This window comes from Lynx canadensis, chromosome B4, assembly GCF_007474595.2.
Source record: "Lynx canadensis isolate LIC74 chromosome B4, mLynCan4.pri.v2, whole genome shotgun sequence".
Taxonomy (NCBI): Eukaryota; Metazoa; Chordata; class Mammalia; order Carnivora; family Felidae; genus Lynx; species Lynx canadensis.
Window position 1 is genome coordinate 16,690,266 of NC_044309.1, and position 18,671 is coordinate 16,708,936.

The following is an 18,671-nucleotide window of genomic DNA, read 5'->3' on the forward strand; positions in this document are numbered from 1 at the left end:
CTGATAAAATTAAGGCTTTAAAGAGCTTACTTTTTCAATAAATCTTTGGTTTGAGGGTTGATAAAACAGAGAAGCAACTGAAAAGAAAAAAAGAAATCTCGATCTAACACTAAAGCCTTTCCGTCCTGCAAGGTGGAATCCTTTGACCTAGATCTGTCTCTTCAAAGGCACGTGATTGTAAGAAATTCTAGGTTTTTCTTAGACTTCTAAGAGAACTGGTAAATATTGATCTAAAACGTTAGGTTCATTAGCCAACTTTTATTTGATTTTCCTGAAAATCAGCCAGACAGAAAGTTCTCACTTTTACCCGCCTTCATTGGTATCCCCGGAGCAGTTTTCTCCACAGCAACCGAAAACGTCTCTGGGTTGAAATAATCCTCTCCTGCTTCCAATGCACAGTCAAGGAATTTTAAAACCAGAGGACTTTGTAATCACAAAATACTCTCCGAGATTTAGAAGGCCACAGAGCTCCAGAGAAATAGCCATTTATCTTTCTTCTAACGGTAAGCACTGCGTTTAGAAATGTTTGTAGCATCTTCTGTCATTTTTTAAGGCTAACATAAGAATCTTAAACTCTCTCTCTCTTTTTTTTTTTTAATTGTGGAAGTAATCCCAGTATCTTTGTTACTACCCCACAGTCATTATTAGGTCATTTCTGGGCCAAGATCTGACATGAGATGCTGTTAACAATTTGTGTTCCTTAAGCAACAGATTGAAGAGATTAATTTTTTTTTTTTTTTTTTCAGAAAGCTGATTGGCTCTAACATTGTCCTTTATGCCTTTAGTGACCACTGAGTCTGTGGATTTATTGTGGCTCTTGCGGTCTTGAAACACTCTTGTTTTTCTGCTAGCTCGTACTTTTAATAAATTAAAAACTGGAAAATGACCAGTGTTTTCTGGACGTGACAATTTTCTTCCATAGTACCCTTCTTATCTAAAACCTTCTCACTCAGCATGATGTACGTAATTTGTTGAAATTTATTTTCTCAGGCACATCTGGGTGGCTCAGTCGGTGAAGCATCCGCCTTCGGCTCAGGTCATGATCTTACGGTTCGTGGGTTCAAACCCCGGTCGGGCTCTGTGCTGACAGCTCAGAGCCTGGAGCCTGCTTCAGATTCTGTCTCTCTCTCTCTCTCTGCCCCTTCCTAGTTCGCACTCTGTCTCTCTCTGTCTCTCAAAAGTAAACATTTAAAAAAACTTAAAAAATAGTAATAATAAAAAGAAATTGATTTTCTCTTTATTTTTATTTGTTTACTCGAGTGATGAGAACCACACCTCACAGAGTTCTACATTAGGATGGGATAAAATGAGGGTATTTCCTGTCTGGTTCCTATGACTTGTACCCCGTGCAAGATAAACAGAGAAACTTACTCTTCCTGACTTTTTTTACTCTTTTTTATTTTAGAAGGAGGCAGTGTGACAAACTTCTTGGATGTTCTACAGTTCAAAAGTCTCCAGCCATGATAGTTTCCTGCTGTTCGCAGTTATAAATGACCTACAGACCCCCTACTGTTCAGAAACAGCTTGCCATTGCAAATCAGCTTAGCCACCCAATTAATGAATCCTTTCAAACACGTTGCAGCCACGGTAATTAAGGCCTTTATTTTCCTCCTTTACCACAGAAATTCCTCCCATTACAAGTTTACACCGTGAACAGCAAGCCACCCAACTCCCTTAGACACTGACTTGAGGTAAAGGAAGAGTGGAAATGTGCTTCTGGACAAAGCTTCCGGTATTTTGGGTGCCATTGTTCCTTCTCCTCAGCCTTGTTCCCTCTACTGAGACAGAAAGACCCTCAACCCAGGACAGCGGCAGCACTTGGAGTCCGGGCCACCTGACGGAAGTGCTACGAGCTCTCTCTGCTGGCGATCCCCCACCCCTGAACCATTCTGGAAGCCTCCTCAAAACACTGATGGAGAAAACTGGCTGCCCACGGAGGACAAACGGAATGCAAGGAGATTGCCATCTGGTTAGTGTGACAGAATGGGATCAGGTACCAGGGAACGTTCAAGAAAGAGCAGTGGCTTCTCTAGCCGTTTGCTTCAGTAAGGCAAACTCAAATGCAGTACCCAAGTGGGCTGTGCCTTGTGATATCATGTCTCCCATATTTAGGATACGGAAAGTCATTTAGCGTTCTACAAATAGTACTTGAAAACAGGGAGGATCTTGTTGTAGTAAAATGGTAATGTTTGTAGAAGCCTTTCTACGACCCTTGTGAATGTTCAGAGGTATTTAGTTATAAGTGTGAACTTTTTTTTTAAATTTTTTTAACGTTTATTTATTTTTGAGACAGAGACAGTGCATGAACGGGGGAGGGTCAGAGAGAGGGAGACACAGAATCTGAAACAGGCTCCGGGCTCTGAGCTGTCAGCACAGAGACCGACGCGGGGCTTGAACTCACGGACCGTGAGATCATGACCTGAGCCGAAGTCGGCCACTTAACTGACTGAGCCACCCAAGCGCCCCTGTAAGTGTGAACGTTTTATTTTTAAGAGAGAGAAAGAGTCCGTGCGTGCACAAACTGGGGGGGGGGGGGGGGATGCCCGAGGAGGGGAGAGAGAGAGAGAGAGAGGGAAAGAGATCAAGGAAGAATCTTAAGCAGGCTCCATGCTTAGCGCGGAGCCCAGTGTGGGGCTTGATCCCACAACCCTGGGATCATGACCTGAGCCAAAATCAAGAGTTGGACACTTGACCGACAGAGCCACCCAGGTGCCCACAAGCATGAACTTTCAGTTCTTTCTTCTTTCTGATTCACTAATCTACCCCCCCTTTTCTTTTGTGGTTGCCGTGAACTTGTGCGTCACTGGTTAGATACGATTTGTTTTTGATGGCACAATGATAGTACTATTATATTTGTCTAATGTTGAATTTTTTAAGTTTACTGATTTATTTTAAGAGAGAAAGCATGCATATGTATGAGCAGGGGAGGGGCGTAGGGAGATGGGGGCGGGGGAGAGAATCCCAAGCAGGCTCCACACTCCACACTGAGTCCCTCTGGGGACTCGATCCCACCACCGTAGGGTTATGACCCGAGCCATAGTCGAGAGTCAGATGCTCAACCAACTGTGCCACCCAAGCACCCTTAATGTCGGATTTTTAAGTACTTTAGCCTGATTGTTGATTGGTGTTTTCTAGTATTTTGCATGGTGGGCAGTTAATGAATTGGGTGATCACCCTCTTAAAAATGAGGTATCTGGGCTGAAATGAGGTCTGTGGCTCCTGCGGCCTGGGCCCACAGCCTACCCCCGGTTTGCCAGGCGACTGACGCCCTGGCTGCACCTCAGCATTGTCTGGGCAGCTCTCACCAAATACTATGTGGAGACTTCTTCCTCCATAGATGAGGTTGAATTAACTTGCCTGGGATGGAATTAAAAAAAAAAAAATTCGCTGCAGGTCACATGAATGTAACATCCACATTAAGGTAAATTCAGCATTTAAGGTAGAATCAGAATGTCTCTGTCAGGGTAGGGGAATTGACAGGAGCCTCACCAGAGGTCGGAGCCCATGTCTTAATTATACCCCAAAATGGACAAAAACACTCTTCACCATCCCTTTCCTGACTGGCGAGATTTTTTTTTTCCCAGAATGAACCTACAAATAAATAAATGAAGACATGAGTGAATGAATGAACGAATGAATGAATGAATGAATAAATAAATAAATAAATAAATAAATCTAGTAACTGCCTCCAGCAAAAAAATTTTGGCAGACTTTCTCAATCGTGCTTAGTTTTAGGGAAAACATTTCCTGGCCAAGTGTTTTTGTTTTTTGTGTTTTTTGTTTTTTTATTTTTTTGTTTTTTTAGTTTTTCTTTCTTTCATGACAGAAGGGTCTGCTAATAGAATTTGTCTCTGCTCTGTGCAAACAGTGAATAATTCAATAATTAGTGAAATTCCCAAGGGTCCCCAGAGCAAACATGTGTTATAATAGGCAACTCATCTGTGATGACATTAATTTATATATATAGCAACATAAGACTTCCCCATGGAAATAAGTAGGAGCCATGTCTTATTAATGTCCTCTGAGAATTTGCTGTGGGGAAATGTTCTCCTCTAATGACATAAAGTGCCTTATTAAGGCTGTTTGAATATTAGTCAAGCTAGGGGGAATGTAAACATGCAAAATTGTTCTATGTTTTGTTTTGTTTTGTTTTTCAGAGGGAGACGCTGTTTTGCACTTTTTGTTTTCTGTGACATTATCGAGACTTTGGCCAATTTCGCTTCCGTTTCAGCTATTTTTATTCCTATGAAGTGAAACACAGTCTTTAGTAGCTTCGCCCTCTTGCTGCTGCTATTTCTTTGTGTAAAAGACTGAGGTAAAAAAAAAAAAAAAAGTCATGGGGTGGCCTGGGTGGCTCAGTCAGTTAAGTGTCTGACTCTCGATTTCGGTTCAGGTCATGATCTCACGGTTCACGAGTTTGAGCCCCGCCTCCGGCTCTGTGCTGGCAGTGCTGAGCCTGCTTGGGATACTCTCTCTCCTCTCTCTCTCTGGCTCCCCTTTCAAAATAAATAATAAACCTTAAAAAAAATAAATGCAAATTTCAGCTTTACTTGCTCAGAGGGCTACAATTCACCTGAATCACCCATAAGCAAGGATTGCATGAAATCTCTCCACGTCCGTCATTCATAAAAAGCCGGGGAGAAACAGTGTCCTATTGATTTCACAAGCATCTGCATTCTGGCACAAGCCACAGGGCTTAGCTTGTCATTGGATCTTTTGTGTCTTTTTAGGAACTTCGTCCAGTTAGAGGCAGGGTTTAGATTAGAAATTCTGTGGTAAAAAGAGGGCAAGGGGATGAGCTCATATCCCTAAATGTCTGAAAAAAAGAGGGAAGTGAGTGTCTTAAATTTGTGGGGGGGAGAAGAAAAGTTTCCAATTTTATTTCAGGCTTAGGTAAAAACTGAATGGGTGTGTGTGTGTGTGTGTGTGTGTGTGTGTGTAAATCAATCTGAACTATCTGAAAGCACTGTGCACTTAAATCCATTCAAACTTCAGCCTTTGAAAATGGACAGTCTTGCCTGATCGTGGCCTGGTTTCTTTTTTTCAATGAGAAGGGCTAGACTGCAGTTTTAATGAATTTAATGAGGGATTAAGTAACTCTAAGAGAACAAATTCCACTTCAGTAATGATGAGAACCATAACCCTACATGAGTTCCAGAAGCGGTGAAGGGATAAGAACCTGGTATCTGGAGTCAGCCAGCCCTGGGCCCAAATCCTTGTTCTGGCACTTTCCAGCTGTTAGGTCATGCTGAACCTTGGCTTTCTCATCTGTAAGACCAAAGTGCCGGTCGTCTCCCCGGGGAGCTCTCTGTGAGGACCGCAGGGCCATATGTGAGCTAGCTGGGTCACGAGAGCGCCAGCTCTCTCTGTGCCCTCACATTCCCTGTATGTTGTGGACATGTCCAACGCAGCGCTTCTGGGAAATAAGATCCTCCTCAGCACCCCCTCCTGTCCCCTCCCCCCCCCACCCCTCCCCCAACTGTTCAGGGCTGGGGGTGTTTATTCAAGACCTCCAGGAGATTCTCAGACACATTCAAGGTAGAGAACCACTGCTTTAAGGTCCTGCATTTAATTCAACCTCCCTCCCGAGTTTGTCTTAACCTGCCTTGCGTTGAAGAGTGGACAGCATCGAGCTTTATCTTAACTTGTTGATCTAACAGGTTTCTTAACCCTTCTCAGTAAGACTTATCTCTTTGTCGGTCAGAAATGCCACAAAATCTGGTCATGGGTCCACAAAAAGCCAGTGCCTGCCATCAGCAAACACCCCTCCAACTCTTTGGCAGGAAAAGGAAGAAATATAATTTCCTTTTTATGATCAATTCTAAGACAACCCTCTCCCCCCAGAAGACCTTGTAAAAGCCTAAGAACTTGAAAAAGGCCAGTGGGCTTATCCAGAACCCCAAATCAACTTTAAGCATCTTTGGATCTAAAAATTTTAAAGTTTATCAAGTCTGACAACTCCTATTAACATAGAAGAAAGATTTCCTGTTGCTTTTTGTTACCGAGACTCTCTCCTCGCATAAGCAATGAACAAAGCTGAATGCAGCAGCTGGGGGAGGTGATCTGATTTGGCTATTGGAATCCAGAATCTGTGCTTTTCTCCCCAAAAAACTTAGGCCCCACATGACAAGATTAAAAGGAAAATCGATGGATTATTCCTGAATGAGTCCATTCTTCTTTAACAAAGAATCACTTCACCAGGGTCAGTGCTTTGGATGGGTCTTGATGCCTGTGAGGTGTAAGTATTTGCAAAATTGGACTAAACGTCCTCCCCTCAAAACAACCCAGCCACTGCTAACAGCTCTAACAACTGAAACAAATCTTGTGATGATGAACCGGAAAGTGCAGTCCACCATCAACCCCCATGGTGCTTTTTGTCATGTCAATGTCTGTTCGATTTTCTGGTGTTTCCTACAGTGTTCTTTCCTCAAGCCACTGTCTTTCGTACAAAGGTAACTCCTTTAAGAATCAGATGTCTCGGGGGCACCTTAGTGACTCAGGCGGTTGAGCAACCGACTTCGGCTCAGGTCATGATCTCATGGTTTGTGAGTTCAAGCCCCACATCAGGCTCGCTGCTGTTAGCACGGAGCCCGCTTTGGGTCCTCTATCCCCTTCTCTCTCTGCTCCTCCCCCACTTGTGTGCTCTCAAAAATAAATACACGTTTAAAAGAAGAATCAAATATCATAAAAGGGCAGAAGGTTTTCAATTCATGGTCATTTGATTCGCAATTGAGCTTTATTCCAGCAGGTCTCAGAAACTTAAAGCAAGGTTTGGGCAACTTCTGTTCATTCAAGATGACTGAAATTCTAGTCAGACAAAATGAGATGCTCCACAGGTATTTAAAACATTTTCAGTCAAAAGCAATTGACCTTCCATGTTATATGCTTTTTAGAAACCACTTCTGGAGCGAACATTAGTATGATTTCAGATCTTACCCTCTCCTCTGCTGCCCCAGGCCACATCCCTCCTATTCCAATCCTAGAAAGGTACATTGAAGAGGAACCACAAATGGACAGGAGTGTGAGGCACATCGGATGGGTGAAGTGTAGCCATATACTCTGCTGTGTGCTATCAACCAAGCTCCGGCCACATGTATCTGGTCTGGTGGCTTCACAGAGGTCCCATTTCTCATGTCACTGATACCTTTTGCCTACCTACTCAACCTCATCAAACAGCCTAGACAGCATTTGAAAGTCTGTCAACAGGCACTCATTCAATCTTCAAGTGGTACTATGTTCTCTCATTGATTTATATTAGAGCCTTACCAATTACTTGGCCTCCCCATTGACCTCTTTTTCTATCAAACAGGAGGGAGAGAAAATTACTGGTTGAAGGGGTTGTACTTTCAGTACATAGGTGGGTCTACAGCTCAAATTCTTCATGGCCCAAAGCAAAGAGATAAACAAATAAAGCGAATCATTGGCATAGTGGGAATTAAGATTGGGCAACCACTATTAGCTTTGTGATTTTAGGTACGTTATCTACCCTTTTGTAGACTTGGTTTTCACATATGCTATAGGTATACCTTCCTTGTACAAGGAGGACATACCTCATGCTGGATCCTGTGCACACAAATGTACCCACTGTTTAATTCACGAGGCACCAAATAATTGAGGAATTGGTACTCTAATTCTTTACATCATTGCAGAAATAGTTGGTGACTTATCAAATAGGCTGGGGCCATTTTGTTTTCTATTTGAAATTTTGGAATCATGTTCTTACCATCAAAAAACTCATTATCTGACTTTTTCCAGAAGCGATTAGATTGAGGAATGCCCAAACACATAAGGTGTTTAGCACAATCCTGGGCACCTGGCTTCCAGTAAAGGCTAGCTAATGCTATCAATAGTTCGGTTTCAGGAGGTGGTATGTAGTCTCCGGCCATACCACCCTGAACGCGCCCGATCTCGTCTGATCTAGGAGGCGGTATGTTACAAAGAGAGGCTTGATGACACTATGTTTCAGTTGACTAACCTCCTTGAGTCTTGGTGTCAGCCCCGCCAATAGCTATCAACCCATGGACTTTTCTCATCTGCTACTCAAGAAACAGAAATGTGCTGGGGTGGTTTCAGTGGTGGAGCTTAATAGTCTCATTGAGTGAGTTGATGGGAAGCCGATGTCTCTCTTTTTGCCGAACTCTTACCCCATCGCAGTTGAGTTGGGGAGAGAACAGAACCTGTATGGCTTGTGAAGAATGTGATTAATGCTTTGCTTTGGAGACAGATGACATGTTTCTTCCTGACTCAGACAGTATGTCCCAGATGTTATCTGGTGGGACACACAACATACATGGAATTAGGACGCCTGAAATTTCCACCTCAGAGAATAGATTAAAAGATACCATCGTACATTGTCCCACATTGGGAAGAGTCCTTCTGGGGCTCAGGACAGGCATCCCTCCATGCCTTCATTCTGTGGCTGTGCCTCTGGGATCCTAGGAGAGTTGTCAGGAGCTCCCCACTGTCTCTGAAGGAAGGCAGCTCCTGTCTTGTGGGGAGGGCTTCCGTTCCATAGCCCTGTGTGTATCTTTTTCTCATTGTCCCGTTACGTTACCTGAAACACCTTCTGCCATGCAGACTTCCCAGATTAGATGAGCCGGACGTCTTGCTGTGGGTGTGAAGCAAGTAAAGCGTCGTGGAAGTATTTTTTAGCCGTTCTCTTAGGTAGGATAAAGGCGAGGCAGGTGGCATTCGTTCATTCCATTCCGCACCTTGTAAGTGCCAGGCATTGTGCTGGATGCTGAGGATAGAACCGTGCACGGACAGAACCTGGCCTTAATGGACCACTCGTTCTTGAAGGAAGAGCGAAAATAAACACGGGGAGAAAGCAAGTTTAGAACACTAGTGCTATGGAGAAAATAAACATGACATATGTTAGAGCTGCCACCAGCCACGTGTGACCGTGGGCCACTTGATAACGTGGCTCATCTGAATCGACACGTGCTGGTAAGTGTAAAGTACGCACCAGAGTTTGAAGACTTGGCACGACGAAAAGAATGTCAAATGGCTCACAAATAACTTCTTAAAATTGTGATTGCAAGTTGAAGTGATCATATCTTGCATATCTAGGTTTCAGTAAGACACATTACTAAATGTATTATTAAAATTAATTTCGCTTTTTCAAATGCGGCCACTAGAAAATTTAAAGCGATGTGTGACTCGCCTCTGTGGCGAGGGTTGTGTTTCCATCGAACAGTGCTGTGCTGGAGAACGTGGGACGGGGGAGTCGGGGCTTTCTACTTTGGGTAGGGTGTGGATCCTCAACGGGGTATCTCTTTAAGCTGAGATCGGAGAATTGAGGGGGAAGGAGACCCGAGAGATGGTGGAAAGAGCTTGGTGGAACTGATGGAAAATCACAGGGGCGGAAGGTTAGTGAGCGATGTGGAGAAAGGCTAAGGTAAGACAAGAGAGGTAGGCAGGCAAGAGCCAGACCAAAGAGAAAATTGTATGGAGCTTAGATTTCAATCTAAATGCAATGGGGTCATTACCTTAAACGCCAAAGAGCCAACGGGTTTTACTCAAGGCAGCAGATGGACATCTGGAGAGAGAGAGAGATTACTCTCAGGGAATAAGGGCTCCCTGGGAGGGCAACATCAATGTGTAGAAGTCCAGCCACGACTACCTTATTTGAAACTGGCTTGTTAGACCTACCCATATTCCCCCCCTATTCGTACAATAATGAGCACTGGAGATCTGGCGGTCGTTAGTGTTCTAGGACTCTTTGCTAAACTTTGTTTCTACTTTTGTTGTTTTATGTTTTGTTTTTGGCACAGTGCTTTGAACCAGATGCCCTGTTGCTAATAGCTGGAGGAGATTTTGAGGATCAGCTCAGAGAAGAAGTGGTCCAGAGAGTGTCTATTCTCCTCCTCTTTTACATTATTCATCAGGAAGAGATCTGTTCTTCTAAGCTCAACATGAGTAATAAAGAGTATAAATTTTACCTGCACAGCCTCCTCAGCCTCAGGCAGGATGAAGACTCCTATTTCCTTTCACAGAATGAGACGGAAGATATCTTGGCGTTCACCAGGCAATACTTTGACACCTCTCGAAGTCAGGTAAGAAGGGCACAAGTCAGGTAAGAAGGGCACCTGGCTCTGCTGCTAAGAGGCAGACTTGGAGCCCTGTTTTCTGTCACTTGTTTATCCCCATGACAGTCAAGGACGTCTAAGAGAGGTATTTGTGGGTTTTAGTGATGGGATGTTAAGTGACATCATTTGAAATTCTGAGTATAAAAGGGGGAAGGGTGATGACTAATGATTGTAAAAGGAGTTCTAGCCAGAAGGCAGGTGGGTGGTTGGGTGGGCAGGAAAGCCAGGTGACAGGACAACTCTCTTTTCCTGAACGTGAAAGTGAGTGATTCATGGCTTCCGATCGATCTCCAAGAACTGACCCACGGTGGGGAGGACGCGATGCTCTTTGCCTCGCCTTCCGGCCAGGGAAAAAGAAGACAGAACCGGTGTGAGAGAGGTGAATTTATCATTCGTTGCTTCACCGAAGACGCAGCTTGCAAAAAGCATTATTCATGACAGCACAGACAATAGCTCTTCTGTAGCTTTTGATTTGTGCCACACATGTTCAGGGGTCTCTCGAAGTGCTTTGCTTTCCTCGTGGCTCCCACTGTGAGGAACCAGGCACCTGGTCCCTTCCGGCCTTCGTTACTGTTCCAGCAAGAGCTGGCCTTTCAATTAACTTTATGCTTTCTGCCTTGCGGTGGGGAGTTTGAGCAGATAAAGCGCTCTGGACGTAGGAAAAATTTTAAAGCCACATTTTCTTAAAGAATTGATTGAACAGTCACCAGTGCATTTTGAAGAGTGCCATGAAACCTGTTTTATTTTTCTCTCTTGAATTTTTCATTGACGTGTGTCTTTGAGCTGCTGTAACAAAGTGGCTTCTACACAACAGAAATTTATTTCTCATGGTTCCGGAGGCTGGAAGTCTGAGATCAAAGTACTGGGCAGATTTGATATCTGGTGAAAGCCCCCATCCTGATTCCTCAGAGACCATCCCCTCACTGCGTCCTCTAATGGCAGAAGGGGCAGAGGAGCTCTCTGAGGTCTCTCTCCTCAGGGCACTAATCCCATTCCTGAGGACTTCACCCTCATGACCCAATCACCTCCCAAAGGCCGCACCTCCTAACACTATCACAGTAAGTGGCAGGATTTCAACATTTGAAATTTGGGGGAACGCAGTCATTCAGTCCTTAGTGTTGTATATGGACGTATTTGGTTTTTGGCCTCAATTCTGGCTTCCAGGAGCCCAAAGGTGTCTGTGCATTCATGCTGTGGCTCAACGACGAGCCGACACGTCCTCCAACTTGCTGCAAAAACGTTTAATTTCTCTTGCGATTGGCACACAGATGGAAAGACTGTTTCCTGAGGTCTTTGTGGGCATCATTTTGGTAACTCTCATCTCATGACTCTCCAAATAAGGCCGTATTTTTGTGTCCACTTCCAACTGAGAAAACGGGTTCCTTTCTAGAATTCGGTTTCTGCTTCAATAAGGAAGTACGCCCACATACAGTTTCTTCAGTGCAACATCCATATGATACAAGATCGGTTCAGGTCAGCCACTTCGAAGCAGATGGTGTGTACATATTCGACGCAGATTTCTGGTTATCCAACACAGGCCGCAAATACCTGGGCCTCCAAGCGTATGTGAGAGCCAACATTCCGAGAACAGAATAAAATAATTCAAGATTATGTGTAGACGTACTTTTTCCTCCTCTTCAGTCAAGAAGAATTAAGAGCTCGTAACCGTTGCTGGGCCTCGGACGGTTATCTTCTGGAGGAGAGCACTGTCTCCAGTTCCTGGGAAGGGTCCTTTGTTCGCTTGGGCTGGAATTCCCTTAGGAATCCTTAGTCACTCGATCCAGACTTGTACAGGAGGCCTCTGGGCATCTCACCGGAGGATGCCGCTGTCTCCGACTAGAGAGCGTGAGGCCGCAGACGGTGCTGGCAGACCAGGCCCGCCATTACCAGCAGCTCCAGGTCTTGGTCTGCACAGGACTCAGCCTCTGCAGGTGAAGCCACTAACAGCCACTCCAGGGGGGCCTTAACCAGCTCACCAAGAAACAGCTTTACCCCGTAATACGCTAACGTAGCCACCCTCCCTGATGACCCAGAGTATAAACATCCCTCTATTCCTTCATTCTCTTTTATCCAACTACTATTTTATCTTCTTGGCTCAGTCTCTTGCTCCCACCTCTCCCTGTTTTTTCCCCCCACTGTTTGCTGTTTCCATGGGAGATAAGCAGGGATCTCTACAGACTTCTCTGCTAGCCCTGACTCTTACGTGGAGGAATAATGGGTTGGTATCACCATTATACAGTTGACAAACCCCGAAACCTGAGCCATTTTTAACTCTTTGGACTCCTTCACATTTTCCTACAAGTCCTTTGTAATGTGCCTCAAATACGTCCATTTCTTTCCGTCTCTGGTGCTACCCTCTTAGGTCGAGCAGTATCTTGGACTAATAAATAACTCCCGAACTAGACATTCAGCCCTTAGTTTCTATCCCTGGCAATGTCTTCACTACTTTGCCACCAGAGTGATATTTCTAGAACATACCATATTGTATTGTTCTTTTGTTTATAGCATCAGTGGCTCCTCTGGAGCCTTTAGGGAAAAGTTTTCGTGATGGCTCTTGCTACCTTCTCCAGCCTCCTGTCTATCAGGTGCACCCACTGGACACTGGGACCAACAAGAATAGTAGCTAAGATTCGCTGACCGTGTTCCGTGCACCAGCTACCATATTAAGTATTTTACACACATGAGCTAATCTTAATAACCTTTGTGGTAGGCAGCTTTGTCCCTTTTTACTGATAAGAATATGAGAGTGAGCAAAGTTAATCATTTGGCCCAAGTTTGCTCAGTTACAAACAGCAGAGATAATTTTAAAACCTAATCTGTCTGTCCCAAGCACGATGCTACAGAACTCACTTTGATGATAGGAAAGGCCCATCAGCAGCTTGGATTTCGGTTTATTTCTCTACACAAAAGGAAGGGTATTTAAGAGCATTAGGCTATGGAGTCAGATCTGAGTGCGCATCGGGACTCTACCTGTCACTGGCCAGGTGGTCTGGGAAAAGGGTATCCTGTGCACAGAGCTCTGGAACAATGAAAAGAGAACATAGTGTCATGGACCTAGCATGGCGTCTGGCACACACTAGGTACTCAGTAAATGTCGGTGTGGCGACGAGGCAAAAACAGGGACTCGGTCCGTTTCAGCCATGATGATGATATTATGGATGTAAAGCCAAGGGAGAGATTTTTATGAATGGGCGTTCTAGGGGCACGTAAGGCTAGAGTCTAGCCTTTCAGATGCTCATATTTAATTGAAGACCACTCAGGGTACCCATGGAAAAGATCCCATGTCCTATGGGAGTTCAAAGAACACAGAGACTGTGCCAGCTTTGGTCATCACTTAGCATGCATTGAGCCTGAGACTAAAGGCAGGCGTTAAAAAGGAAGTGCTCTGTGATGACACGAGGCCGCAGGGCCGGTGTGAAGTCAAGGTCGGGAGCAGAGATTTGAAAGTCCTTACACTGTGGGCTGGACTTGAAGCTGGAGAAAAACAAGTCACCACCTGGAAGCCTGTGAACAAGAAGAGCGAGAGATCTCTTTGGAGAAGACACATCTCTGAGGGAATAGTGAGAAAGGTTAGGTAACCGAGGACCACTAGGGTGGGAGTTAGAAAATACAGTGTCCGGGCAGATAAAAGAAACAAGCATTTTCCAGACAGAATTCTATCTGAGACTAGAGAATGTTGATAGTCGTGTTCCTACAAACAGCTCAGACCTCTTTAAGGTGAAAAACTCTTCTTTGTCTTTTGGGGAGATCCTAGAGATATTTTAATCAAAATGGCTTTCGAGGTGCAAGCTTTTTCTTTTTACTATGCATCTGATTTCAGTGTATGGACACCAAAATGCTGCAGAAAAAGTCCGGAATACTGAGCGGGGATGGCGCTGATGAAAACACACTCCCTCGGTTGGCAGCGACGATCATCACTTTGTCCCTCCAAGGTGTTTGTCTGGGGCAAAGAGACTTGCCGCCTCCAGACTATTTTACGGAATATATTTTCAGTTTTTTGAATAGTACAAATACTCTCCACCTGTCAGGTAAGGATGCTTTTCATGAATGTAACTACCAAGTCATGCCTACTAAACAAACTGTGCCAAAAAGAGTGACGCTTTTTGATGACTAAATTTGTTCAGGTATTTTCTAAACACTATTTTATCATAGCCTGTGGTAAGACAGCTCAGGCGGCCCTTTTAAGGCAAACGTGCTATCGTATCTTTGTGGCGATGAGGCAAAAATTGGGACTCGGTCCGTTTCAGCCATGATGATGATATTATGGACGTAGAGCCAAGGGAGAGATTTTTATGACCTGCCGTAAGTGCTGAGGAACGCTTGTCTGTTTGGTACGTAGTCCTGGGCGAGGGGTCACGAACTATTGCCTAGAATGAAGACATGGAAAGCCCAATGGCGCAAGAGCCTTGGTGGTGTTTGCTTGTAGCCGTAAAGATCTATTATTTAATTTTAAATAAAAGGCGTGTGAGCTCTCCGTCCTGGTTATATTAGTGACTGCCAGCTTTTTGGAACTCCGAGAAGAAATGGGATGCCAGGGACGGAGCCAGAATGTTTGTTTTGCACATTTCTTTGTACTCGACAAGGCATTAAAAATGAAATGACGTCTAAAAAATCTGTACCAGGAGGCCCTGTTTTGCACACCGAGGGCTCTCGGAATGTCGCGTAATAGCTGTTGCTGCTGCCAACACCCTTCCTCTTGGGAAGTCACAAGAAAAAGGGAGATGTGAGTTTACCAAGGGACCGACAACGCCCGTGATCTGGGTAAACCTCCCAACTCTGAAAGAAGGGATTGGGGTCTGGGGCCATACATTCAGTGTTGAACTTTCCCTGGACCTGTTAGCACAACCATTTGAAGGACAGATGCGGGTTTCTGCAGTTTATTTTCTTTTTCTGTGAAAAGTTGAAATGTAATTAAATCATGTTACCTGGCTGTCATACACAGGAAACAAGCCAGGGAAAGGCATGTTATGCCGAGAACAATTTTGAGGTGGGAAACGGGGGTTGGGAAATTTTAGCGGTGCGATTCCCGTTGCAACTGGAGGAGAGCCGTGACTCCACTTTCCAAATAATGTCAAGATGTAGGCCACTTGAAGGCTCTATCGCCCCCAAGAAATGGGAGGTGATCAGACTGCAATACAGAATATAGTTAGAGGCAAGCTGGGTAGATATGGATCATTGTGGACCTTCATTAAAATGCCCAAGTAACTGCTCACGAGCGATCTACAGTATCGCCTCTTGGGGCAAAAACCAGTCACTTTTGCATCTGAGAAGTCACAATTCCGTTTCCAAGTGCCATTTCGTGTCAGCACAATTAGGTGTTTGTTTCAGAAGCCATGAGACATTTTCTCTCACAGCTGCCCTGAGCTAGGACTCTGCTGATATTGATGGTATCATAGAAGACAGTATGCTCATTTTAAGTGTTGTTTTTCATTTAAAACTAGTAGAGTTAACATACAGTGTTATATTAGTTTCAGATGTACCATATAAAGATTCAATACTATACATAACTTATCGCTCATCAAGATAAATGTATTCTATATCCCTTTCACCTATTCCCCCATCTCCCCCTGCCCCCCCGCCCCACCCCAGGAATCATGTGTTTGTTCTCTACAATTAAGAGTCTGTGTTTTGGTTTGTCTCTCTGTCTTTGCTTTTTTCCTTTGTTTGTGTTGTTTCTTAAATTCCACGTGTGAGTGAAATCATACAGTATTTGTCTTTCTCTGACTCATTTGGCTTAGCATTATACTCTCTAGCTCCATCCACGTTCTTACAAACGACAAGGTTGCGTTTTGTGTGGCCGAAGAGTATTCCGTTGTATATATACAACATCTTCTTTACCCATTCATCTGTTGGTGGACACTTGGGCTGCTTCCGTAGTTTGGCTATTGTAAAGAATGCTGCATAAACATGGGGTGTATAGAACCTTCTGAATTGGTATTTGTGCATTCTTTGGGAAAATACCTAGTAGTGCGATTGCTGCTTCATATGGTAGTTCTATTTTTAATTTTCTGAGGAAACTACATACTGTTTTCTGCAGTGGCTGCACCAGTCTTCATTCTTCCCGATGGTACACGAGGGTTCCTTTTTCTCCACGTCCTTGCCAACATTTGTTATTTCTTGTGTTTTGGATTTTACTCATTCTGAAAGGTGTGAGGTGATGTCTCATTGTGGTTTTGATTTGCATTTTCCTGATGGGAGTGATGTGGAGCATCTTTTCATGTGTCTGTTGGCCATCTGGATTTTTTTTTCTTTCAAATTTTCATTCAGATTCTAGTCAGTTAACATATAGTGTGATATTGGTTTTAGGAGTAGAATTTAGTGATTTATCATTTACATATAACACCCAGTGCTCAACACAAATGCCCTCCTTAATAGCCCATCCCCTACCCAACTTCCCTCCATCAACCCTCAGTTTGTTCTCTGTAATTAAGAGTCTCTTACGGTTTGCTTCCCTCTCTGTTTTTTGTTCTCCTCCCCCTATGTTCATCTGTTTTGTTTCTTAAATTCCACATATAAGTGAAATCTCATGGCATTTGTCTTTCTCTGACTCATTTCGCTTAGCATAATATACTCTTACGAATGGCAAGATTTCACATCACTGCAGATGGCAAGATTTCATTCTTTCTGATCGCTGAGTAATGTTCCATTGTGTATATACACACCCCATCTTCTTTATCCGTTCATCAGTCAATGGGCATTTGGGTTCTCTCCATAATCTGGCTATTGTTGATAAGGCTGCTGTAAACACTGGGGTGCATGTGCCCCTCCAAATCAGTATTTTTGTATCCTTTGGGTAAATAATACCCAGTAGTGCAGTTACTTGTCATGGAATAATTTTAATTTTAACTTTTTGAGGAACCTCCATACCGTTTTCCACAGAGGCTGCACCAGTTTTCATTCCCATGAACATTGGAAGGGATTTCCCCTTTCTCCACAACCTTGACAATATCTGTTGTTTCTTGTGTTGTTGATTTTAGCCATTCTGACAGGTGTAGGGTGGTATCTTATCATGGTTTTGATTTGTATTTCCCGGATGATGAGTGATGTTGAGCATCTTTTCATGTGTCTGTTAGCCATCTGAATGTCTTCTTTGGAAAAATGTCTATTCATGTCTTCTGTCCATTTCTTAATCGGATTGTTTGTTCTGGGGGTGTTGAGTTTGATAAGTACTTTATAGATTTTGGATACTAACCCTTTATCCGATATCTCACTCACAAATATCTTCTCCAATTCTGTAGGGTGTGTTTTAGTTTTCTTGATTGTTTTCTTCAGCTGTGCAGAAGCTTTTTATCTTGATGAGGTTCATAGTTCATGTTGGCTTTTGTTTCCCTTGCCTCTGGCGATGTGTCTAGTAAGAAGTTGTTCTGGCCAAGGTCAAAGAGATTGCTGCCTGGGTTCTCCTCTAGGATTTTGATGGTATCCCATTTCACATTTAGGTCTTTCATCCATTTTGAATTTATCTTTATGTATGGTGTAAGAAAGTAGTCCAGTTTCTTTCTTCTGCATGTTGCTGTCCAGTTTCCCCAACACCATTTGTTGAAGAGACTGTCTTTTCCCCATTGTATATTCTTTGTCGTTTGTCAAAGATTAATTGACCATATAATCATGGGTTCATTTCTAGGCTTTCTATTCGGAACAGAATAGTGTGCCAGAATAGTGTGCCAGTACCATACTGTTTTGATTACTACAGCTTTGTAGTATAACTTGAAGTCCAGAATTATGATACCTCCTGTTTTGTTTTTTGTTTTCAAGATTGCTTTGGCTATTTGGGGCCTTTTGTGGTTCCATACACATTTTAGGATTGCTTGTTCTAGATCTGTGAAAAATGCTGTTGGTATTTTGATAGGGATTGCATTACCTCTGTAGATTGCTTTGGGTATTATAGACATTTTAACAATATTTATTCTCTAATTCATGGGCATGGAATGTTTTTCCATTTATTTGTGTCTTCAATTTCTTTCACCAATGTTTTATTATTTTCAGAGTATAGGTCTTTCACTTCCTTGGTTAAGTCTATTCCTAGATATTTTATTATTTTTGTGTAATTGTAAATGGGACTGTTTTCTTACTTTCTCTTTCTGCTTATTTATTATTAGTGAATAGAAATGCAGTAGGGACACCTAGGTAGCTCAGTCAGTTAAGCATCCAACTCTTGATTTCAACTCAGGTCATGATCTCACGGTTCTGTGTTCGAGCCCCACATCTGTGCTGTCAGCACAGAGCCTGCTTGGGATTCTCTCTCTGCCTTTCTCTCAACCCTTCCCCTGGTCTCTCTCTTTCTCTCTCTCTCTGTCTCTCTCTCTCCCTCACACACACACACACACACACACACACACACACACACACATACACATTCTCACTCTCCCCCAAATAAACTTAAAAAAAAAAAAAAAAAAAGAGGGGAGCCTGGGTGACGCAGTCGGTTAAGCGTCCGACTTCAGCCAGGTCATGATCTCGCGGTCCGTGGGTTCGAGCCCCGCGTCGGGCTCTGGGCTGATGGCTCGGAGCCTGGAGCCTGTTTCTGATTCTGTGTCTCCCTCTCTCTCTGCCCCTCCCCCGTTCATGCTCTGTCTCTCTCTGTCC

At 43.7% G+C, this 18,671-nt stretch overlaps 1 protein-coding gene across 1 annotated transcript in view; it reads left to right on the forward strand.

The window, feature by feature from the left end:
- The first annotated feature begins 445 nt into the window (after positions 1-445).
- Positions 446-18,671, forward strand: part of SLC39A12 (solute carrier family 39 member 12) — an 86,826-nt gene continuing 68,600 nt past the window's right edge. The window contains exons 1-4 of the mRNA XM_030323231.1: positions 446-503; positions 1,623-1,969; positions 9,774-10,055; positions 13,909-14,116. Coding sequence (XP_030179091.1) covers positions 1,709-1,969; positions 9,774-10,055; positions 13,909-14,116 — 751 coding nt within the window. The 5' untranslated portion in view covers positions 446-503; positions 1,623-1,708. The remainder of the gene's footprint in view (positions 504-1,622; positions 1,970-9,773; positions 10,056-13,908; positions 14,117-18,671) is intronic.